Source organism: Moschus berezovskii, chromosome 20 (assembly GCF_049115385.1).
Source record: "Moschus berezovskii isolate FMDL1 chromosome 20, NW_MosBer_1.0, whole genome shotgun sequence".
Taxonomy (NCBI): Eukaryota; Metazoa; Chordata; class Mammalia; order Artiodactyla; family Moschidae; genus Moschus; species Moschus berezovskii.
The window spans coordinates 33,437,746-33,458,569 of NC_142479.1; the positions used below are offsets into that span (position 1 = coordinate 33,437,746).

General features: G+C 40.1%; 1 protein-coding gene and 1 pseudogene across 1 annotated transcript; both read right to left on the reverse strand.

Moving 5' to 3' along the window:
* Positions 1-3,627: 3,627 nt before the first annotated feature.
* On the reverse strand, positions 3,628-18,243 carry TMIGD1 (transmembrane and immunoglobulin domain containing 1). The gene is made up of 6 exons (XM_055396032.2): positions 18,154-18,243; positions 17,379-17,477; positions 15,730-16,008; positions 10,293-10,568; positions 4,706-4,809; positions 3,628-3,760 (listed from the first exon to the last, which is right to left on the reverse strand). Exons 2-6 carry the CDS (start codon positions 17,458-17,460, stop codon positions 3,716-3,718), a joined length of 786 nt encoding a protein of 261 aa, XP_055252007.2. The 5' UTR covers positions 17,461-17,477; positions 18,154-18,243; the 3' UTR covers positions 3,628-3,715.
* Positions 18,226-18,353, reverse strand: LOC148774675 (U4 spliceosomal RNA; annotated as a pseudogene).
* Positions 18,354-20,824: the final 2,471 nt, after the last annotated feature.

Genomic DNA, 20,824 nt, shown 5'->3' on the forward strand with positions numbered 1-20,824 from the left:
TGATTCAGAAAGCCTAATTGCAATGATTATATTGTTAACCTCTAAAAGGCCACACAGGTTAACAATAGCATGGGATTTATTTTCTTTTAAATGGAATCACATCAACTGGGTAATTGTGTTGCTGTAAAAGAAGCTTGGACTGACAAGTAGATACCATTGATAAATGGCTTTTAAATTGGGAAAACAGATGACTATTATTTAATAAATAAAACTTGTTTGATAGGCCAGTTCTTTCAAAATATGGGGCCAAAAAAGAAATGATTATGAAAGGTATCCTTATTAATAAAAAAGTTAAGAAGAGAACGACTAGATTTTTCTGTCACTTCTCCACTGGTGTTTGTAGTCCAAAGGATTAAAATCAGATGAGGAATTGGAATTTCAGGAATGTCATAGTAGGTAGAGAAAACATTGGGGAAAGCTTATGGGATGTCTTTCCTTTTTTAAATTTTTTAAATTATTTTTTTTAATTGAAATATACTTTATTTACATATGGGGTTTCTGCTGAGTCCTAGAAATTCATGTCTTTCTAAGACAGGCTCTAGGCTAAATTTTAACTGTAAATAATACACATAGTTTTAATACAGGCTCTGTGTTTCTCCAAACTGTAAGGCAAAATAAGAAGCAATGGCCATTTGTAATATTGCTGTGCTCTGTTAAAACTAGGTAAGGTTCCCTGTCTGTGCTAATGTACAAGGTCACTGTATTTAATAAGGGTGAAGAAACTCTTTCTTGATGACCTGTAATTCTCAAGGATTGTTATATGTCCTAGTACAAAGCTGATTCATAAATCTATTAGGTGGGGCAAAGCTATTACATTCTCAGTCTTACTTGCTAACTCCCTTAAACATTTAACTAAACTATGTATTTTTTGAGGATTGTAGAATTTTCAAGCTCAAATGAAAATTAATTTCAATTCTCCTCTTAATCCAACTTCCTCATTTTCCAAAGGCCCAGTCTCTAATCTTACAACTTTTCACAGTGCTCCTAGCTTATCCTTACAGCATTTTCACAGGGCTTCCAAATTCTAGTTTGAGAAATCCCAAATGAAAGCTTCTCCACAAAACCTGCTGGGGCCTCCAAGAAGACAGAGAAATCTGTGCACCACAGTCTTTAACCGTGTCTCTCTCTCTCTCCCCATCTCATGCTGACGTTTCCAAGGAAGCAAAGAGGAGCCTAACAGGAGGATGTGTCTATTTTTCTTAGAAACAAGACTGTGAAGATTTCATACATCCTGCTCATTTCTCCTCTTTACTTCTGCGTCAGTAAAGGGGCTTTTAATCACCGTCTGACAGAAGCTCTCTCTTTCACTGTGACACATTTAGCTACTGCAACGTTAGACAAAATAGTTTTTTCTAAGTTGGAGTGAGAACACAGCAGAGACCTCAAAGGTGCTTCTGGTCAGGGCTGGCTTTCCCCACGTGTGTGTGCACTACGTCACTTCAGTCGTGTCTGACTCTTTGCAACTCCATGGACTATAGCTCACTAGGCTCCTTTGTCCATGGGATTCTCCAGGCCAGAATACTGGAGTGGATAGCCAATCCCTCCTCCAGAGGATCTTCCGGATTCAGGGATTGAACTCGTGTCTCTAATGTCTCCTGCATTGCCTGGCAGGATCTTTACCACTAGCACTACCTGGGAAGCCCTACCTCTCCCCATAACCTACCCCAGTTGTGTTGGAAAGTGAGGCAGAGACACTTAGGGGGGAGAAAAGAGAGAGTGGAAGTGGGGAAAGTCAGCGATAAATAATGAGAGCTGAAATTTTAAACTGAGATAGGGACTTCCCTGGTAGTCAGTGGTCAAGACTCTGCGCTTCCAGTGCAGGGGGTGTGGGTTCAATCAGTGGTAAGAGCCCATGTGCTATCCAGCCAAAAATTTAAAAATAAATTAAATTGAAGTATATGAGAAGAGTGGGGCTTTTCAGGTGGCTCAGTGGTAAAGAATCCTCCTGCCAAGCGGGAGATGCAGGTTTGATCCTTGGGTGGGAAGATCACCTGCAGAAGGAAATGGCAACCCACTCTAGTATTTTTGCCTGGGAAATCCTGTGGACAGAAGAGCCTGGTGGGCTACCGTCTATGGGGTCGCAAGAGTCAGACATAACTTAGCAACTAAACAACAACATATGTGAAGAGTACAGGCTGATTCAAAATATTGCTGGATCTACGCAGAAGGGGCAAAGGATACTAGGAAAGCAAACGTTCTGGCCAGCCCCTGTCCCTTGCTGTTTTCATCTTCATCACCACATAAATCTCACCAAGTTTGTGACTGTCAACCATGATAAGATGAGAAAAATAAGGACATATTGTTGAGTTTTTTATAATACTGAATTCTTTCGTTTAAAGGAATATCTTATATTCTGAGATTATATCATTCCTTTTTCAGTCCTAGAACATTTCTCTTTTGAAATGACAGTGAAGGTAGATATAATTAATATTACTTATGAGTTTCCTTGGCAGCTCTTGAAACTGATCCCTCTAGGTTGTGCCCAACTCCTGTATTTTTTTGGTAGAGTACTGATTCGTGAAACCCAAATGTCTGTTAATCTCCTACCTATAAAAATCCACAATAAATGTAAATGGTTGCCAACCTTTTCAGGACAAATTTCAATTAATTAACATATCCTTCAAGGAGAAGACTTTAAAAAAATCTTACTTTTCAATCTTAACAGCTTTCTTCCTGAAAGTGTTCCGCACGTATATCAAATTAGTCATAACAACTACTGCTAAGTGCTTAATGAAACACTTCTTCAAAACCTCTGACAATTAGACAGGAATGAATTTAATAATAGCAATAAATACAGATGGGACTACATAAATCAAGGAGGTCCTGATGCAAAACTCTTGCTGTAATAGATGGCATCTCAGTTTTCTCATCTGAAATGAATCAAGAAATTAATCATAAGGATGATCATAGCACTAAAGACAAAAAATTAAAACAAAATCATACTCTTAATGAATAGAATGCTAGATTTCTAATTTATATTTGCTCAAAACTTTGATATAGTTCCTTGTATTTTGGCATCTAGTATTACTGCTAAAATTCTAGAAACTTTATTATCTTAGTGATTTTTTTAAAGTTTGAAAATTCATACTCTTGGAAAGAATGCCTCCATTCTTTTCACCCACCACCTAACTCAGGTATGCTGGAACTAACAGACTAAAGGAAGATCCAAAAAGAAGGCAGTATTTTGAATGAGGAATGTGGCTTCTGACCTGCTTGTGAAGGAGAAGGCAATGGTGGCTTCCCCAGGCTAAACTCTCTAGGAAGCTTACACTGCATGGCAATAAAAGGCAGTTGGACATGCATTAGCCTGAAATTGCTTAAAGAGAGAGTAGGCTTGAGACCAAAAGTGGGGGAGGCTCAGGAGGAAGGGGATATACATATACAGATAGCTGATTCACTTTATTGTACAGCAGAAACTAACACAACATTGTAAAGCAATTATAGTCCAATAATAAAATTTAAAAAGTAAAACGAAAAACAAACAAACAAAAAGATCAAAGGTGTTCTCCATTCTAAGCAACCTTCCAACCTTGCCTCACCCGTCTTCCTCTAGAGTGAAGGCAGATTCTCCTCCACCCTCCATTCTCCTCTGGACCGCTTCACCTTCTAGCACCTCCCGTCTCTGGAGGAGTTTGCCCGCGATGGGTTTTATGATGCACACTACTGACTGCTATCCATCTGCTTATGGAAAATCATTGACCCCAGCCTGGAGTACTTACAGAGCTGTTCTGCACTGAGGGCCTTGATCCTTTCTGCAGAGCTGAAAGCAAACACAACAAGGGACAATGAACTTGCTGCTGTGCTAAGGCTAATGGATAAACGTTTTGAAAGCCTCGAGGTGGCTCAAGGGACAGGAAACCCAAATGTCTGTTAATCTTCTATCTAGAAAAATACACACCAATGCAGAGGTGGCTGTTTTCCCAGCCACATCTGCACGGGTCTAGGTCTTATTTTTTTGACCACATTTATCATTTTTATTTAACCTAAATAAAATATAATTCCACACTGGCCTTTTAGAGACTTTCTGCCACCTTTGCCTTCCTTTGGGACTGGATTGACTGGTGGAGTCAAAGGCATAGCTTTAACCTGTGCACTCTGCATCACGTATTCTGCATCACTCTAACCAACAAGGTTAACAGTTCAGCAATTCAAACTCTAGTGCACTGCAGCCAGGGCCTGTGGCTGTGCCCAAGAGGTGAGCAGCAAGTGCCATCTTTTTCACACAGATCTCTGAATCCAGATCTGATGTGCCTCTATATTTATTTCTTGTACCAAAGGCACCATAACAACATTGAAGAGAAATTTAAAATGGAGAAAAATCAGCCCCTACTTCTAACACCGCAACTATTTCATTCAGTTCTGGTCCATATGCATGTCTATTCTTTGTAAAGTTGTACTCATAATATAGGTACACCTTTTATTCCCTTGAGCCACTTCCAACTGAGATCTCATGGTAGAGAGACCAGATTGTTCAAGTATGGTTTCTGAGTCTGTAGTCATTTATATCACCAGATCTCTGCCTTTATTTAGATGACTTTATGGGAAGATTCCCCTGGAGGAGAGTATGGCAACCCACTCCAATATTCTTACCTGGAGAATCCCATAGACAGAAGAGCCTGATGGACTACAGTTCATGGGGTCGCAAAGAGTTGGACACGACTAAAGCAATTTAGCATGCATGCACATAGCTTAAATACTCAGATACCTTCATTATTCTTTTTCTTCTGGCAAACAGTCCAAAGACCAAGGTCAGAAAGACCACAACACACGCAGCAATAATGGGTTCTATTGGTACAGTCGAGGCTTTATCTGTTGGAAATGCAAAAACAGGAAATAAGAAAGTAACATTTATATGCTTCTAATTTATGCACTCCAAGTATGTCCTAGCCACGGTGCTTTGCACTTAACATTTTGCATCTTCTTAATTAAATTTCCAAACAATTCCCAAATGTATTATCATCTTTTTTTTTAACAGGCAAGGAACCAGGGGCTTTGAGAGGTTAGAACGCTTGTCCAAGATCACAGAATTAGTAACTAGCAGAGACAGGTTTTGAATCCATTTCTTTTGGGGAGGATATAATTTATTATCTATATTATTCATATTATTAATATGAGTAACTCCCCCCAAAGTCAGATCCTTTTGTGCATGATCCATAACTTTTGCCATGCAGAAGCAGAAGTAGGCTGAAATCAACGCTTTTTCCTGTCTTTTGCAAAACCCGAATGATAGTGTGAGGATTCCTTAAGGGAGAAAGAGAGAGAGGAGGTTTTAAGAGCAAGAAGAGGAAAGGTAAGGAAACTGCTGGACTAAGGAGAGAGGTCTATGGGTCCCAGGAGCAGCAAGACCCTTGTAGCTGTGCTGTGATGGTGCCCCAAGCAGGACACAAGACATTATACGGGGTAGCTGCACAGAAGAACTCTGAGCATCAGCCTTCCCAATCTTGGCAAAGAATTTCATCTCACTTTCCAGGGCTTCCTGGGTGGCGCAGTAGTAAAGAATCCATCTGCCAATGTAGGAGACGCAAGAGATGTGGGTTCAATCCCTGGATCAGGAAGATCCCCTGGAGTAGGAAATGGCCACCCACTCCAGTATTTTTGCCTGGAGAATCCCATGGACAGAGGAGCCTGACGGGCTACAGTCCATGGGGTCGCAGAGTCAGACACCACTGAGTAGGCACGCACTCACACACATTACATGATATGGAAGAACAGAGAGTCTACTTTTAACTAGAACTAGGGCAGCAGCTGCCTACAAGTGAAAGCCCATTCCCTACTTTGTTTTCTGAACATCTGGTAAACTCAGAGCTCTTCTGTATTATAGTATAGTGACTGTGCTTGTACACTTCCCAAGAGCTTATGAAATATTTGAGACCTGAAAAAAAAAACTATTGGCTCCTAAGTATGAAAATAAAGTGGCAAAATTAATCTGAACTAGTAAACATTTGTGTGTTATGTGTGTGGTGTGTGTGCTCAGTTGCTCAGTCATGTTCAACTCTTTGTGATTCCATGGACTGTAACCCACCAGTGTCCTCTGTCCCTGGGATTTTCCAGGCAAGAATACATCCAGGGATTGAACCCACATCTCTTGAGCCTCCTGCACTGGCAGGTCGATTCTTTACCACTACGCCACCTGGGAAGCCTTTAATAAATGTTTAAGCATTTATAAAACGTGACTTTGCTTCAACTATAATCCAACTGTTAAATAAAAATAATGTTTAAACCACAAGAGCCAAATTAATAACTTATTTATAATAAAATTCAAAATGTATGCAAGTTTTAAGTGCCCTTTCAAATTTTTAGAGCAAACAAGTACAGTTATTACTTCATTTTAATATAGTTGATATGATATGAGATGAAACTTACAAACTCAAGAATGCTTAAAGTCAGCAAAGCTATTTAAATGACTCTGTCTAAGCTCCTGGATTCTGATGCCACCGTAGGAGGGAGAAGGGCTCCAATCATGGCTATGATAAAATTTTTGGAATTTATAGGAAATAAAGAGTGTGCTATTTACTGTATAACTGAGTTTGTGCAGCGGGTGCCATCAACAGATTTTTGCTAAATGACGACTGTGCGCTAGGTGCTGTTCTTAGCCCTGCAAAAAATAGAACAAGCATGGAAGGATCCAGTCTCTGAGGATCTCATGTTCTAGTAGGAGAGACAGACATTAAAGAAACAAAAACTACAGATTGAGATAGTATTTGTAAAGGACAAAGAGTCAAGAGATAGTACAATACACGAGGGATAAAAGAAAGCGACAAGGGGAAGAAAAGATTTTAAATTAATTTCAAAGTCCAAGCCCTATATGCCTCAAGGTTATGAAATGGGGTTTATCCCATCATAATTGGATGACATACTATTAAATTTTTAATAGTATTTTTAAAATTTCTTTGCCCAATTTATTTATTTATTTATTTAATTTTACTTTTTGGCCACAAGGCACATGGGATCTCAGTTCCCCAACCAGGTATCCAACCCTTGCCCTCTGCAGAGGAAGCATGGGGTACCAAGGAAAGATGTCAAAATGAAGGGGAGGCAAAAGTGGGACAGTTGGGGAAAAAAATCAGAAATCAGCCACCAATTGGAATGTTTTTACCAAGCTGAATAACAGGAAGCCACACATAACAGCTTTCACTCCATACACAAACCTGAAACAAACTGCCTGACCCACTGGCTCACTCTGGATTCCAAGTTTCTGTTGAAAGTGAGTCTGGCAAATGTAACTGCATCTCTTCTCTTCACTCTCTTATTTATAACCAAATCTGGTATTCTCCCCCTCCCCTGCCCCACCCATATTCATTATGGTAAAATAATCTCAACATGTGGCTAAAGTCCTGTGCTCAAGAAAAGATCCGTGATGTCATTTCCCACTTTGCACGGCCTCATTTAGAAACTACCCCCACTGAGCCATGAAGCTAGAAGAGCTCATGGCAAACCTGGCGTCTCGCCTGGGCACCATCAGCGGAGCGCTTCTGCTCCTCGGGCACCCGACAGCCAGGGAAGTCATAAAGCAGCAAGAAATCAGAAAAGCCAGTTGGTTTGGAAGCGCCCCACCCAAAACAGGATACCACCCACCTGAAAGCTAATTTGCCAAGCTGGCATCCTGCTTGCTGCACAAGCTGCCTGTTTAATGTGACATGGAGCAATTATGATTCCTTTTTAATAAAGAGTTTGTGGGTTTGGTTTTTAAAGGAAATAGCCCCTGGGAATACTGTCACTGTTCCACAGAACAAATTACTGAATGTACCAGTAATCACAGTGATGGGCATTCAACTGGCAGCCCTTCCTCCTCACCATCCACTCTATTGGTAACCCAGTAAGAATCCCTATGGTTATACGACCAACAGGGGTTCATTTGGCTTCCTGAGGCCTGGCAAGAAAGACAGTGAGGAGGCACAGGGAGGCAGGTGACAAAAAAAATCATGTTCTATCAAGATACAGGAGCCTCAGCTTGTTTGACTGCTTCTAGCATCCTGGCCCCAGACCAGGAAATGTGTGCATGAGCATTTTATCCACCTGCCCCACCAGGTATCTTCCTTTCTCTTTCTGTATGAAGGAGAAATATGAGGACTGCAAGGCACTTGGCACTTGATTTGTTCCTTGTTATTGCAGAGATCATAAACCTGGGTAGAGAAAGCATGAAGCCAAGAGAAAGAACCTGTTTCCCGCCATTCTCCCCCTCTCCCTCTTCTGATTGGCCTATAGGGTACATTTCAGAGTTAGGAGTGATTTTACAGATCCATTTTCTTATCTAGTTAGTATCTTTTTTTTCTCTATGTGTTTATGACTTCTCTCCTGTTTTTCATTAAGTTGTTAACTCAAAAGTCCAATTCCTACAAAGCTTGTTGCCCAGGAAAATTCACGGAAATACTCCTCCAGAAAGCCAAGCAGATCTATCTTCTACTACTCGATTCTAGAAAAGAGCCTTTGCTCAAAAAGCAGTATCCTATCTGGAATGGGAATAATTATGCTAAAAGAAAGGACTAGAATCCCTGGGGTGGAGATAATTCTCCAAAGAAAATTCCAGCTACTAATCATAATAGCCATCATTATTTGTTGTCACAAAAAAAAAATATTTACCGAGTATCTGAGTCTTGTACTGTGCTGTGAAAGTGTTAGTCGCTCAGTCGTGTCCAACTCTCTGCTACCCCATGGACTATACCAGGCTCCTCTGTCCATGGAATTCTCCAGGCAAGAATACTGGAATGGGTAGCCATTCCCTTCTCCAGGGGATCTTTCCAGCCCAGGGATTGAACCTGGATCTCCTGCACTGCAGGCACATTCTTTACTGTCTGAGCCATGAGGAAAGCCCTTTGTACAATGATCAGTTTAGGTCAGTCGCTCAGTCGTGTCCGACTCTTTGCGACCCCATGAATCGCAGCACGCCAGGCCTCCCTGTCCATCACCAACTCCCGGAGTTCACTCAAACTCATGTCCATCGAGTCAGTGATGCCATCCAGCCATCTCATCCTCTGTCGTCCCCTTCTCCTCCCGTCCCCAATCCCTCCCAGCATCAGAGTCTTTTCCAATGAGTCAACTCTTCTCATGAGGTGGCCAAAGTACTGGAGTTTCAGCTTTAGCATCAGTCCTTCCAATGAACACCCAGGACTGATCTCCTTTAGAATGGACTGGTTGAATCTACTTGCAGTCCAAGGGACTCTCAAGAGTCTTCTCCAACACCACAGTTCAAAAGCATCAATTCTTCAGCAATCAGCTTTCTTCACAGTCCAACTCTCACATCCATACATGACCACGGGAAAAACCATAGCCTTGACTAGACGGACCTTGGTTGGCAAAGTAATATCTTTGCTTTTTAATATGCTATCTAGGTTGGTCATAACTTTCCTTCCAAGGAGTAAGCATCTTTTAATTTCATGGCTGCAATCAGCATCTGCAGTGATTTTGGAGCCCCCCAAAATAAAGTCTGACACTGTTTCCACTGTTTCCTCATCTATTTGCCATGAAGTGATGGGACCAGATGCCATGATCTTAGTTTTCTGAATGTTGAGCTTTAAGCCAACTTTTTCACTCTCCTCTTTCACTTTCATCAAGAGTACTATGATAGATATTACTTAAAAAGAGTGTTACCTTTGTGAATGGACCTAGAGAGTATTATGCTCTCCGTCCATTTGACAGATAAAGACAAATATTCTATGCTACCTCTTATATGTGGAATAAAAATAAATGAATGTATAAAACAAAACAGAAACAGACTCACAGATATAGAAAACAGACTAGTGGATACCAGTAAGGAGAGGGAAGAATGGAGAAGCAAGATAGAGGTATAGGATTATGAGATACAAACTCTGTGTAAACAACAAGGTATATTGTACAACAGGGGCTCCCCAGGTGGCACAGTGGTAAAGAATCCTCCTGCCAGTGCAGGAGATGCCAGAGACTCCCTGGGTGGGGAAGATCCCCTGCAGGAGGAGATGGCAACCCACTTCAGTATTCTTACCAGGGAAATCCTGTGGACAGAGGAGCCTGGTGTATTTCAGTCCATGGGGTTGCATAAGAGTCAGACAGGACTAAGCACACACACACATATTGTACAACACAGGAAAATATGGCCATTGTTCTGTGGCAATATTCGTGAAATAATATATATTTAATTATATATATAATAGTATGTATAAAGAATATATAATAAATAAAGAAGAATAATATTCTGTGTAATAATGTGAAAGGGAGTATCATTTATAAAAATATTAAATCACTATGCATCACACCTGAAACTAGCATAGTATTGTAAATCACCTCTATTTCAGTAAATAAATAAATGAGAGAGTTACCTTTGACAATAAGGTGAAAGTCCTTTGTCTTTGTTTCTATCAATGAATTGGCAATACAGCTGTAAGTCCCATTGTCGGATTTCTTGACTTTGGTGATCGACAGTTGAAGATACTCGCTTGTCTGTTGGATTCGGTGATGGTTCTCTAAATTCAAGACACCACTGTTTCTATACCACATCATTTGAGCCTGGGGGTTGGATTTCACATTGCAAACCAACTTCACATCACTGCCTTCCTCAGCTGTTTGGAAGTCATTTCCACTTAGGAGAGGAGGAACTGCAAGATTGAAACATTTAGGTTTCATTAGCAGATAAGCATTATTGTCAGTGTTCAAGATCTTCCTTCCGTCTATCTCATTCACTTTACAAACATTTATTGAGCACCTACAATATGCCAAGCACTGGGCTAGGAACCAGGAATACAATGGTAAATAACATACATCCATTCATTTTTTCTTTTTTGGTCATACCACACAGGATGTGGGATCTTAGTTCCCCGACCAGGGATCAAACCTGCATCTGCTGTATTGGTAGCATGGAGTCTTTACCACTGGATGGCCAGGGAAGTTGCATACACCCATTTTCAAACTTAAAATTGCTTCTAATGTGGTGGAGAAGATAAACCATGAAACAAATGTATATAAACATGAATCTCTGTCAAGTAGATGATTTGTAACACATGGAAGCATATAAGCCTTTAGACTTTGCTGAGAACTTATATTAAAAACCAATCTGTGCTGCTTTGGGATAAAACAGAGTAATATTAAGAAAGCAGGTGCTGCAGTGAGCCCCAATTCTACCTACACTACTTACTGTGACCTAGAGAAAGCTATTTAACTGTAAAGTAACTGCTTAGTTTCCTCACCTAAAAAGTGGGATAACACCTTACCAGTTGCTGTGAAGATGAAAGGACAGAATGCCTGTGAAGAACTTACCGCAGTGCTGCTTACTATTATTATTGTGGTGGTGGTAGAGGTGGGGCGGTTTGAGGGCTCCTCGCACCCTCTGTTTTTGCATTGCCTGTAATCACACTTTCCCTGACCACAGATTTACCAATGCATATTTGCATTTCCACAATGATCTCCAGAAATAATGTCCTTCTCTCAGAAGGCACTCCAGTTGTGGCAACTCTGGCATCCATGAAAGGTGAGCGTGACCTTGAGCCCCTTTCATCCCTCTGTGTGAACGACTTCTTTTTTTTTTTTAAGTCTTTACTGAATATTGCTTCTGTTTTACGTTTTGGTTTTTTTGTCCACAAGGCATGTAGGATCTTAGCTCCCCAACCAGGGAGTTCCCTGTAAGCAATTTCTTATTCCCTTCATGATAAGGACATCTGCAGACGCATGTGTCAAACACAATTTTCTTCACCAAATAATTTCAACCCTTACTCCCACCAGTGTTTTTAAACACCTAGAGGGAGAAATGGCCAAGCTGAGTCTCCCCTCTTGCATGCCCCTTGTATTTTTTTGGCCAAGGTACAGAAGAGTAATAAAATGCATGAAAACTGGTGGGATTGCTGGGTCATATGGTAGCTCTATTTTCAGATTTTTAAGGAAACTTCATATGTTCTCCATAGTGACTATCAATTTACATTCCCATCAACTGTGCAAGAGGGTTCCCTTTTCTCCACACCCTCTCTAGCATTCATTGTAGATATTTTGATGAGGGCCATTCTGACCTATGTGAGGTGATACCCCATTGTAATTTTGACTTGCTTTTCTCTATTAGTGATGTTGGGCATCTTTTTTTTTCATGTGCCTCTTGGCCATTTGTATATCTTCTTCCAAGAGATGTCTATTTAGGTCCTTTCCCCATTTTTTTTTATTGGTTTGTTGGTTTTGTTGATATTGAGCTCCATGAGCTGTTTGTATATTTTGAAGACTAATCCTTTGTCAGTTGCTTCATTTGTAAATATTTACTCCCATTCAGAGTGTTATCGTTTTTCTCATTTCTGGGTTCCTTTGCTGTTCAAAAGCTTTTCAGGGCAGGAATAGAGACGAAGATGTGGAGAGGGATATGTGGACAAAGGATGGGAAGAGGAGGGTGGGATGAACTGGGAGATTAGGACTGACATATATACCCTACCCTGTGTAAAACAGGTAACTAGTGGGAACCTGCTGTGTGGCACTGGGAGCTCAACTCTGTGCTCTGTGATGACCTGGGGGGTGGGAATAGAGAATGGGGTGGGAGGGAGACCCAAGAGGGAGGGTATATAAGTATACATATAGCTAATTCACGTCACTCTACAGCAGAAACTAACATAACACTGTAAAACAATTACACTCCAATAAAAAATGCATGAAAAGTGGGCAGTAGGAAAGAGATAGAGGCAGAGAATGAGGGGGAAAAGGAGATTGTATAATCTGCACGCTGAATAATTAGACCCTAAGTAGGCTGTGTTATTAATAACTCTCTCAGAAGAATGACATTTTGTTGCTCTTTGGAATGTGCTTGAATTCTGTATCCACGTCCAACAAGGGTGTTACATGGTGTTCAGATATGTAGGAAGCTGTGAATAGTGAACATGATGGCCAGCTATACCAGTTCCACTTATGGACAGGTCCTATTAACTGTTCCTTTTTATTTAACTATTTTAAATGAATTTTAAAGCACATCAGCTCTACATGCATGTTCCCTTTTAAAATTATTAGTACATTTCAGATAAAGTTAAGGTCCTCCTTGACTCCATCCTGGTCACTTCCTGACTCCCCAGAGATACCCAGTGCTATGAGTTTCAATGTAAATGCTTGCATATCTTTTTTAAAAAAATATTGTTTTAAAAATACATATGATATACCCATAGGAAATGTATTGGTTTAGGAGGGTGAGAAGGATTTACATTAAAAAACTTCATTCTCTCAATAACTTGCATACTTTGAGAGGTATTCATGTTGAACCACAAAGTTCTAGCTTATTGCTTTTAGAGTGCTATAGTATAATATCTGACTCTTCACTCATTTTATTTTGATGGGCATCAGGTTATTCTCACCTTTAAAATGCTAAACAACGCCTCAGGAATAATCCTTGTCTATGTCTTTTTGTGCATAAGTGCATGTATTTCTCCAGGGTTAACTAACATCTCAAAGCAGATCTGCTGGGTGTTAGGACAGGTGCACTTTAAATTTTGATGGATATTGCAGAAGAGGTGGTCTCAATTTACACTTTCAGCAATAACATATAAAAGAAGCTTCTGAACATCCTCCACCAAATAGTGTATTATGAAGCTTCCATTTAGTTCTCAGTCTGCCATTTAGAACAATAATCCATAATACTTCCTCAAGATTGTACATGATATTCTTGCCACTTTATGACCTCATTTTGATTTATTCATTGATGAGTTTACGTCAGCTATTGTCACTATGAATCACTGACCAATTGTTTTTCTTTATATATGTGCAACAATGATATTTAAGAAGTTATTATAAAGATAATATTAAATACAGAATCAGGCTGGAAAACTGAAAAATCGTTTCTTTAAGCCACTGGATCATATTATCAGCATTTCTACTGTGTCTCTGTTAAGAATTAGGAGACTGGGGATTTTGTGTTCTGTTCTCAGCCCCAGATGTGATCATTAGGGCTCTCATTCTGGGCCTCAGTTTCCTCATCTGTCATTTTATAATGATTTCAAAACCTCCAAGGTAACCCTGATAGTCTTGGATTCTAACAAAGTTGCCAAGGGATAGCTTATTAAAAATCACATTTTATTGGGACTTCCCTGGTAGTCCAGTGGAGAAGGCAATGGCAAGCCACTCCAGTACTATTGCCTAGAAAATCCAATGGATGGAGGAGCCTGGTTGGCTGTAGTCTGTGGGGTCGCTAAGGGTCAGACACGACTGAGCGACTTCACTTTCACTTTTCACTTTCACACATTGGAGAAGGAAATGGCAACCCACTCCAGTGTTCTTGCCTGGAGAATCCCAGGGACGGGGGAGCCTGGTGGGCTTCCGTCTATGGGGTTGCACAGAGTCGGACACGACTGAAGTGACTTAGCAGCAGCAGCAGCAGCTGGTAGTCCAGTGGTTAAGACTGTGTTCCCAATACAGGGGGAACAGGTTTGATCCCTGGCCAGGAAACTAAGATCCTACATGGTAGGAAAAAAATCAGAGTTTATTTCCTATATTCATAGAAAATAAAAGCTCCTTTGCCCAGGAACATGTAAGTGATTCATTCTGAAAGCTCCAGGATGCCAGCAGATTCTGACCCTGAATTCCTTGTCATTTTCTCCACCCTTTTACCTCAGGAGCAATGGCATCAACTTTTCACAGAAAAGTTTGCTGAGCTCATGGGATCAAATGGCTTTGACTTTTTATTACCAGGTTCCAAGTCCAGAGCTTTTCCTACCAGACCATGCCATATTATCACCCTTATTCACATCACCCCTCACCACACCAGCCACACCTGCCTCACATAGATCCAGTTTTCCACCCAAACCACATAAATGCTCACTTCCATGAATGTATTCAAAGGGCCCCAACCTCAGATAGTTTCACCAATGGGTTACCAATACCTGTAACCCAACCATCAACAAGTTTCACCTTTGAGAGTTCAAGGTGATGCTAAAAGATCCCCAACGGGTATTTTTCTAAGTAGAACACAAACACTAGAAACCACAAAGGAAAAGATTGGTAATTTAAAATATGTAAACATTTAAAATTTCAATATAGCAAGAAAAGTATTTTAAAATGCCCAAAATAAATAGAAGAAATACTTGTAATTCAAAACAAAAAATGGCTAATTTCCTTAATGTATTGGATTGGCCAAAATGTTTTGTCAACATCTTATCAAAAAACCCAAATGAAACTTTTGGCCAATCCAATACAAAGCCCTTAAACAAATCAATAAGAAAAAGGCAAATAACCAAATAGAAACACGGATAGAATACATTAACAGGCATTTCATAGGTAAGAGACATGAAAAACTAATGCATTTATGAAAAGGTGAACACCCTCATTTTTAATTTAGAATATGAAAGTAAATTTTCAAATCAGGCTGGCAGATTCTTAGATTTTGAGGACGCTCAGGCTCATGAGTATGGGGAATAGGTACCCTCCCGCGCTGTTGTGGGGTCATAAATAGGGCAGTTTGGCAATATCAAGCAAATGTTAAAATACACATACTCTTAGGGTCTTCCCTGGTGGTCGAGCAGTTGAGAATCCACCTCCCAATGTAGGGGACTCCGGTTTGATTCCTGATCAGGGAACTAAGATCTCACATGCCATGGGGAAACTAAGCCCATGCGCCGGCAGCTACTGAGCCCACACTCTAGAGTGCATGCACTGCAACCATAGAAAGCCCATGCCCGGCAACAAAGACCCAGTGCAGCCAATATATTTATACACACACACACACAAACTGTTTAGACAGGAGTTTCACCTACTACTTAGTATAGTACAGACCACACAGACTGATTAGCCCGTCTCTTTCCCCTCACTCACAAGTGACGTTCAGCACCACTGAGATGGACACCGACTGATTCCTCTGCAACTTGCAGGTAAAGGTGATGCCGTTGTCATTTTCACTGATGCCCGAGACACAGACAGAGCTGGAGTTGATTTTGTTTCCAGACTTCAAATCCACTCTCCCATCTTCGCGGTACCAGAGAAGTTCTTCATCTCGGGTGTGGTTTTGAACAGCACATTTCAGAGATTCTTGGAGGCCAGGCTCAGTGTCCAGAATATAGTTTTCAGTTTTACCATTCACACTTAAAACAGAACCTGGGAATGAAGAAAGAGACTATTAAGATAGAGTGAACAGTCTAAATGGCCATCATTAGAGAACTGGCTAAATAAATTCTGTTACATCGGTACAATGAAATGCTCTGCCTAGAAAATCCCATGGATGGAGAAGCCGGATAGGCTGCAGTCCATGGGGTCGCTAAGGGTCGGACACGACTGAGCGACTTCACTTTCACTTTTCACTTTCACACATTGGAGAAGGAAATGGCAACCCACTCCAGTGTTCTTGCCTGGAGAATCCCAGGGAAGGGGGAGCCTGGTGGGCTTCCGTCTATGGGGTCACACAGAGTCGGACACGACTGAAGTGACTTAGCAGCAGCAGCAACAATTAAAAATAGCCATATTCATCTATGTGATTTTACAGGGAAAACGATTGATAATGAACTATTAATTTTAAAAAATAAAAGGTTGAAATGATGGTTACCAAATGTTGCTGCACGTGGGAATCATCTGCCTAGCTCCCACCCCTACACATTCTGATTAATTAATATTAGTGTAACCGGGGCATGGGGGGGTGGTTTAAAAAGTCTCCGGGTGATTCTAATATGCAGTGAAGTTTGAGAACAACTGAGTTAGAAAACAATATGTATGGAATTGTCCCATTTATACATACACACACTCTCTCTCACTTTCATATATATAAAACCTGGAAGAATACACATCAAAACATTGAGTAGTTATCTCTTAATGATGGGATTTTACTTTTCTTTATTCTTTTCTATATTTCCTAACTTATGTTACAATAACTGCTTATTACTTTTTAAATCAGGCAAGAAAAAGGTTTCTTTCAGGATAGGGTAGGGAACAAGTGCAGAAAAGATTTTCATGTAAGTGGTATGCTCAAATAAACAGCAGAGGTTTATTTTAAATAAGATTAGTGAAAGAAAGTGAAAGTCAGTCAGTCGTGTCCTACTCTTTGCAACCCCATGGAGTATACAGTCCATGGGTTTCTCCAGACCAGAATACTGGAGTGGGTAGTTCTTCTCTTCTCCAGGGGATCTTCCCAACCCAAGGATTGAATCCAGGTCTCCTGCCTTGCAGGTGGATTCTTACCAGCTGAGTCACCTGGGAAGCCCAAATATGATTAGTAATGAAATACACTGAAATGTGGGAAAATTCTGGCTGTGGCTCTGAAGAAAAGAAAGTATTTCACCCAGTCTTCTACTGTTAGAGCCATGAAAACATTTTTCCATTTAATTTTTCACTATTTTATCTGACTTCTTTACTCTGAACCATACCATCTGTGTAATCCTTCCAGTTTGGATTTTCTCTTTTCCCAATTCCCTTGATCATTTTATAATCTGAAATTTTCTTTATTTAAGTAGAGGCCCCAAAGAATATTAACTTACTTGTCATCACACGTGGCAGAAATAGAATCATTAAGAGAAGAAATCTGCATCTTTGTATTAGGCCACTGGTCTTCTGTGCCATCTTAAATGAATTTAAGTCTGATCAGCCAGGGGAAAAAGAGAGCAGTTGGTTCTGCACTTTGGTCTACACTGAGCTTATGAACCTTCCTCTTGTCTATTATATATTTAAAATAAAAAGTCCCAGATGAGTCATTCCAGTTATAACGGTACTATTTCTAGTTTTTAATTAAACAGTTCTGTTCTGACTATTGAGTTCAAAGTACTTCTAGTATTCAGGTTTTTTTTTTTTTTTAAGACAGCAAAAAAAGGAAACCACAAGGAAATAGGCTATGGGATAGAGGGCAGTGGCAGAGCAAGCCCTGGGGAAGTAAAACTGTCTTCCCTAGATAGAATGTCTTTTTTAAAAAATTATTTATTTTTTTATTCAAGGATAATTGCTTTGCAGAATTTTGTTGTTTTCTGTCGAACCTCAACATGAATCAGCCATAGGTATACATATATCCCCTCCTTTTTCAATCCCCCTCCCATCTGCCTCCTCATCCCATCCCTTTAGATTGATACAGAGCCCTTGTTTGAGTTTCCTGAGCCATACAGCAAATTCCTATTGATTATCTGTTTTACATATGGTAATGTAAGTTTCCATTTACTCTTTCCATACATCTCACCCTCTCCTGTGAGAATGTCATTTTAACACAAAGAGAAGTGAAATGTACTTTCTTCTCAGATAGGCCCTACTGCACAAAGTAATTCTGACCTTGAAAGGCTTTCTTGACTCATTCTTGGTAAAGTTGCTCTCTGCTAATAGAGGGTTTTTGAGACTTTCCAAATTCTGTAGATTCAAATGGTTTGTGCCTTAGAAAAGACTAAATTCTGACACAGCTTCTAGTCTTCAATCAGCAATAATCGCACCTCGGATAAACCTCACTGGCTACGATACTGCCACTGCGCAAAGCTACAGCTTCTAGTCTTAAACGACATTCATCTGTTTTCCTGCTTCCTTCCACTCCGTCTTACCACTCATCCTTCTTGACCCAGTATAGGCTAAAAATAATAAGTAACGAAGTTCTCTTTTCTCCCTTCTGTGTTTTTGCTGCTGTCATCCCTTGCCTAAAGATACTCCCTGGTTCCATCTGGGAGAAACATGTATTTATTACTTCCTTTCAAGAGGACCACTAAAAATACAGTAGCAACACACATGGAATGTTTTATAAGCAACAGACATTGTGCTAAACACTTTACATACATTTATTTCAGTATTTCAATCTCAGTTAAGCCCCTAACAACATTTTTGAGGTCATTTCTAAAGGTCTGGAGAGATCATATAACTTGACATTTGGTAAAATTATATCACCTGTAAATATTAGAGTGAGGATTCTAACCCAGGACTCCTAAGGCAATGTTCTTAAGCACTCTGCTGCCAATGTGAATATTTTCTTCCTTTAAGGAAGAGGAGAGGGTGGGACAAATCGAGAGAGTAGCATTGAAACATATACACTGCCGTACGTAAAATAGGTAGCTAGTGGGAAGTTGTATAACACAGGGAGCTCAGCCCAATGCTCTGACAAGCTACAGGGGTGGGATGGAGTGAGGAGTGGGTGGGAGGGAGGTTCAGAAGCGAGGGGACATATGTATACTGATGGCTGATTCACGTTGTTGTATGGCAGAGACCAACACAACATTTTAAAGCAATTATCCTCAAATTAAAATTTAAAAAAAAATCAAAGAAGTTGCTGTTGGGTCTTCCCTGGCTGTCCTGTGGTTAAGACTCTATGCTTCCAATGTGGGGGTGGCGGGGTGGGCACAGGTTAAGTTCCTGGTTGGGGAGCTATGATCCCACATGCTGTGTGGCCAAAAAATGAAAATAAAAAGAGGCCACTGTTAATCCTTTCTGGTTCCTAGCCACTCCACGGGCCTTAGCAGCTTGGAGTTTTGTTCTCTTTACACAAATATTAACCTTCAAGAGCTGGAATGTACCTATGACACTTAGGGGCTGGTTCTGCTCTCCCCATCCCAGGCCTGTCCTGACAGGAGCAAGTTTCGTTCCTGCCAGGTTCAAGCTGGCAAACTTGCATCACTCTTTCAGTAAGATGATGTTAGAACTAATATTGATTCTTTTTCTAAAATTTTTTCCAGTAAGATTTCTATCACAGCACTCTTAACAGTAATGATCTCAGAATCTGGTCATTAATAGAGTTTTCTCAAGCACTATCCACTATAGGTACTTAATAAAAACTGAGAGTGTGGGCTTCTGGGAAGACCTCACCCTACCCTTTTAAGTAAGAAGACTGCTGTCTCCCTCTCTCTTCTGCCCCATTAAGACAGTAACTTTTCAAAATGAATTTTCCCCACTTGACTTGTTTTTAATTTTAATTTTCATGACACTACTTTCTATACAAGGCAAAGTCTTACCACTTACCTGCTGAGCTCTGAAAAACTGACTTCCGTGGCCAGTTGTTCCTCCATCTGGGAACCCTGACCTCTTTTCCTGTTGCCATGTTTATAATACTTGAATTCGAACTCTTTATGACGGTAGGGTCCAGTAAATCAGATACATTGGGTTCAAAGTCTGTTTCTCTTTGTGGGTTCTTAGAGAAGACAGTAACTGGGAAAGGCATCTTTTTGAGATCTAAGTTCTTCTGTGTACTTACATTACTGGGTGGGGCCAGATATTACTAACACAGATGTAATTGTTCCAAGAAAGCCTGACCTTGTGCAAAAATGTGTAGCACATCTCATTGATGCTGTCATGCTCAAAGTTAGGTGGCTGTACTTGATCATCTGACAACTTCAGAACTATAATGGCGCAAGTCCAAAGGGAGGTTTCATTTTCATGGTAGCTAAAACATTTGAAGATTCCATGCAACTTAAATAATGCTGGAAAAATATTACTTACCATTGGCAATGTAAGTACAAGCCATACTGAGGCAGCTATGGCCGGGAAAGTCTTATCCCTCTGAGGCTCTCAACTGACCGGGAATCCTTGCTTTACACTTTCAAGAATTAGCTGTTCGAAGATAACATTTTTTAATTGGTTAAAAATATGTATGTTTCTATAATAACTGAATATTTATTGACAGATGATCATAATGATTGATTAGGAAAAACAGCTTTCCTAAAGGCTATTTGAACATCTCTGATGTGGTAGTATTATAGTCAAATTTCTTGAAGTTTTGTTTTTAAAAGTTCATTATAAAAATATTAAGTGAATAAAAATCAATTTTTTGCTGTATAAAAAAAAAATCATCCTAAAATATCCACCTCTGTCTCCAAAGAGACTCATAGCAGTATTATCTCTTTTTGCTTACATTGAGCGCAGTTTAATATGGTTTAGTTTTAGTGGGATCTTAGATATTGTTGCTTTATTGTCCTTATTGAGTAGGGTTAATAATATTTTTCCAAAAGCATTTGAGCTGGAAACCAGCAAG

What these genes read in the sequence shown, in the direction of transcription:
- TMIGD1 (XM_055396032.2), bottom strand. Translation starts at nt 17,460, where the DNA reads ATGGCACAGAAGACCAGTGGCCTAATACAAAGATGCAGATTTCTTCTC. An exon ending in TCTGCCACGTGTGATGACAA is followed by an intron (nt 16,009 to 17,378) that starts GTAAGTTAATAT and finishes CTTCATTCCCAG; the next exon opens with GTTCTGTTTTAAGTGTGAAT. An exon ending in AGTGGTGCTGAACGTCACTT is followed by an intron (nt 10,569 to 15,729) that starts GTGAGTGAGGGG and finishes TCAATCTTGCAG; the next exon opens with TTCCTCCTCTCCTAAGTGGA.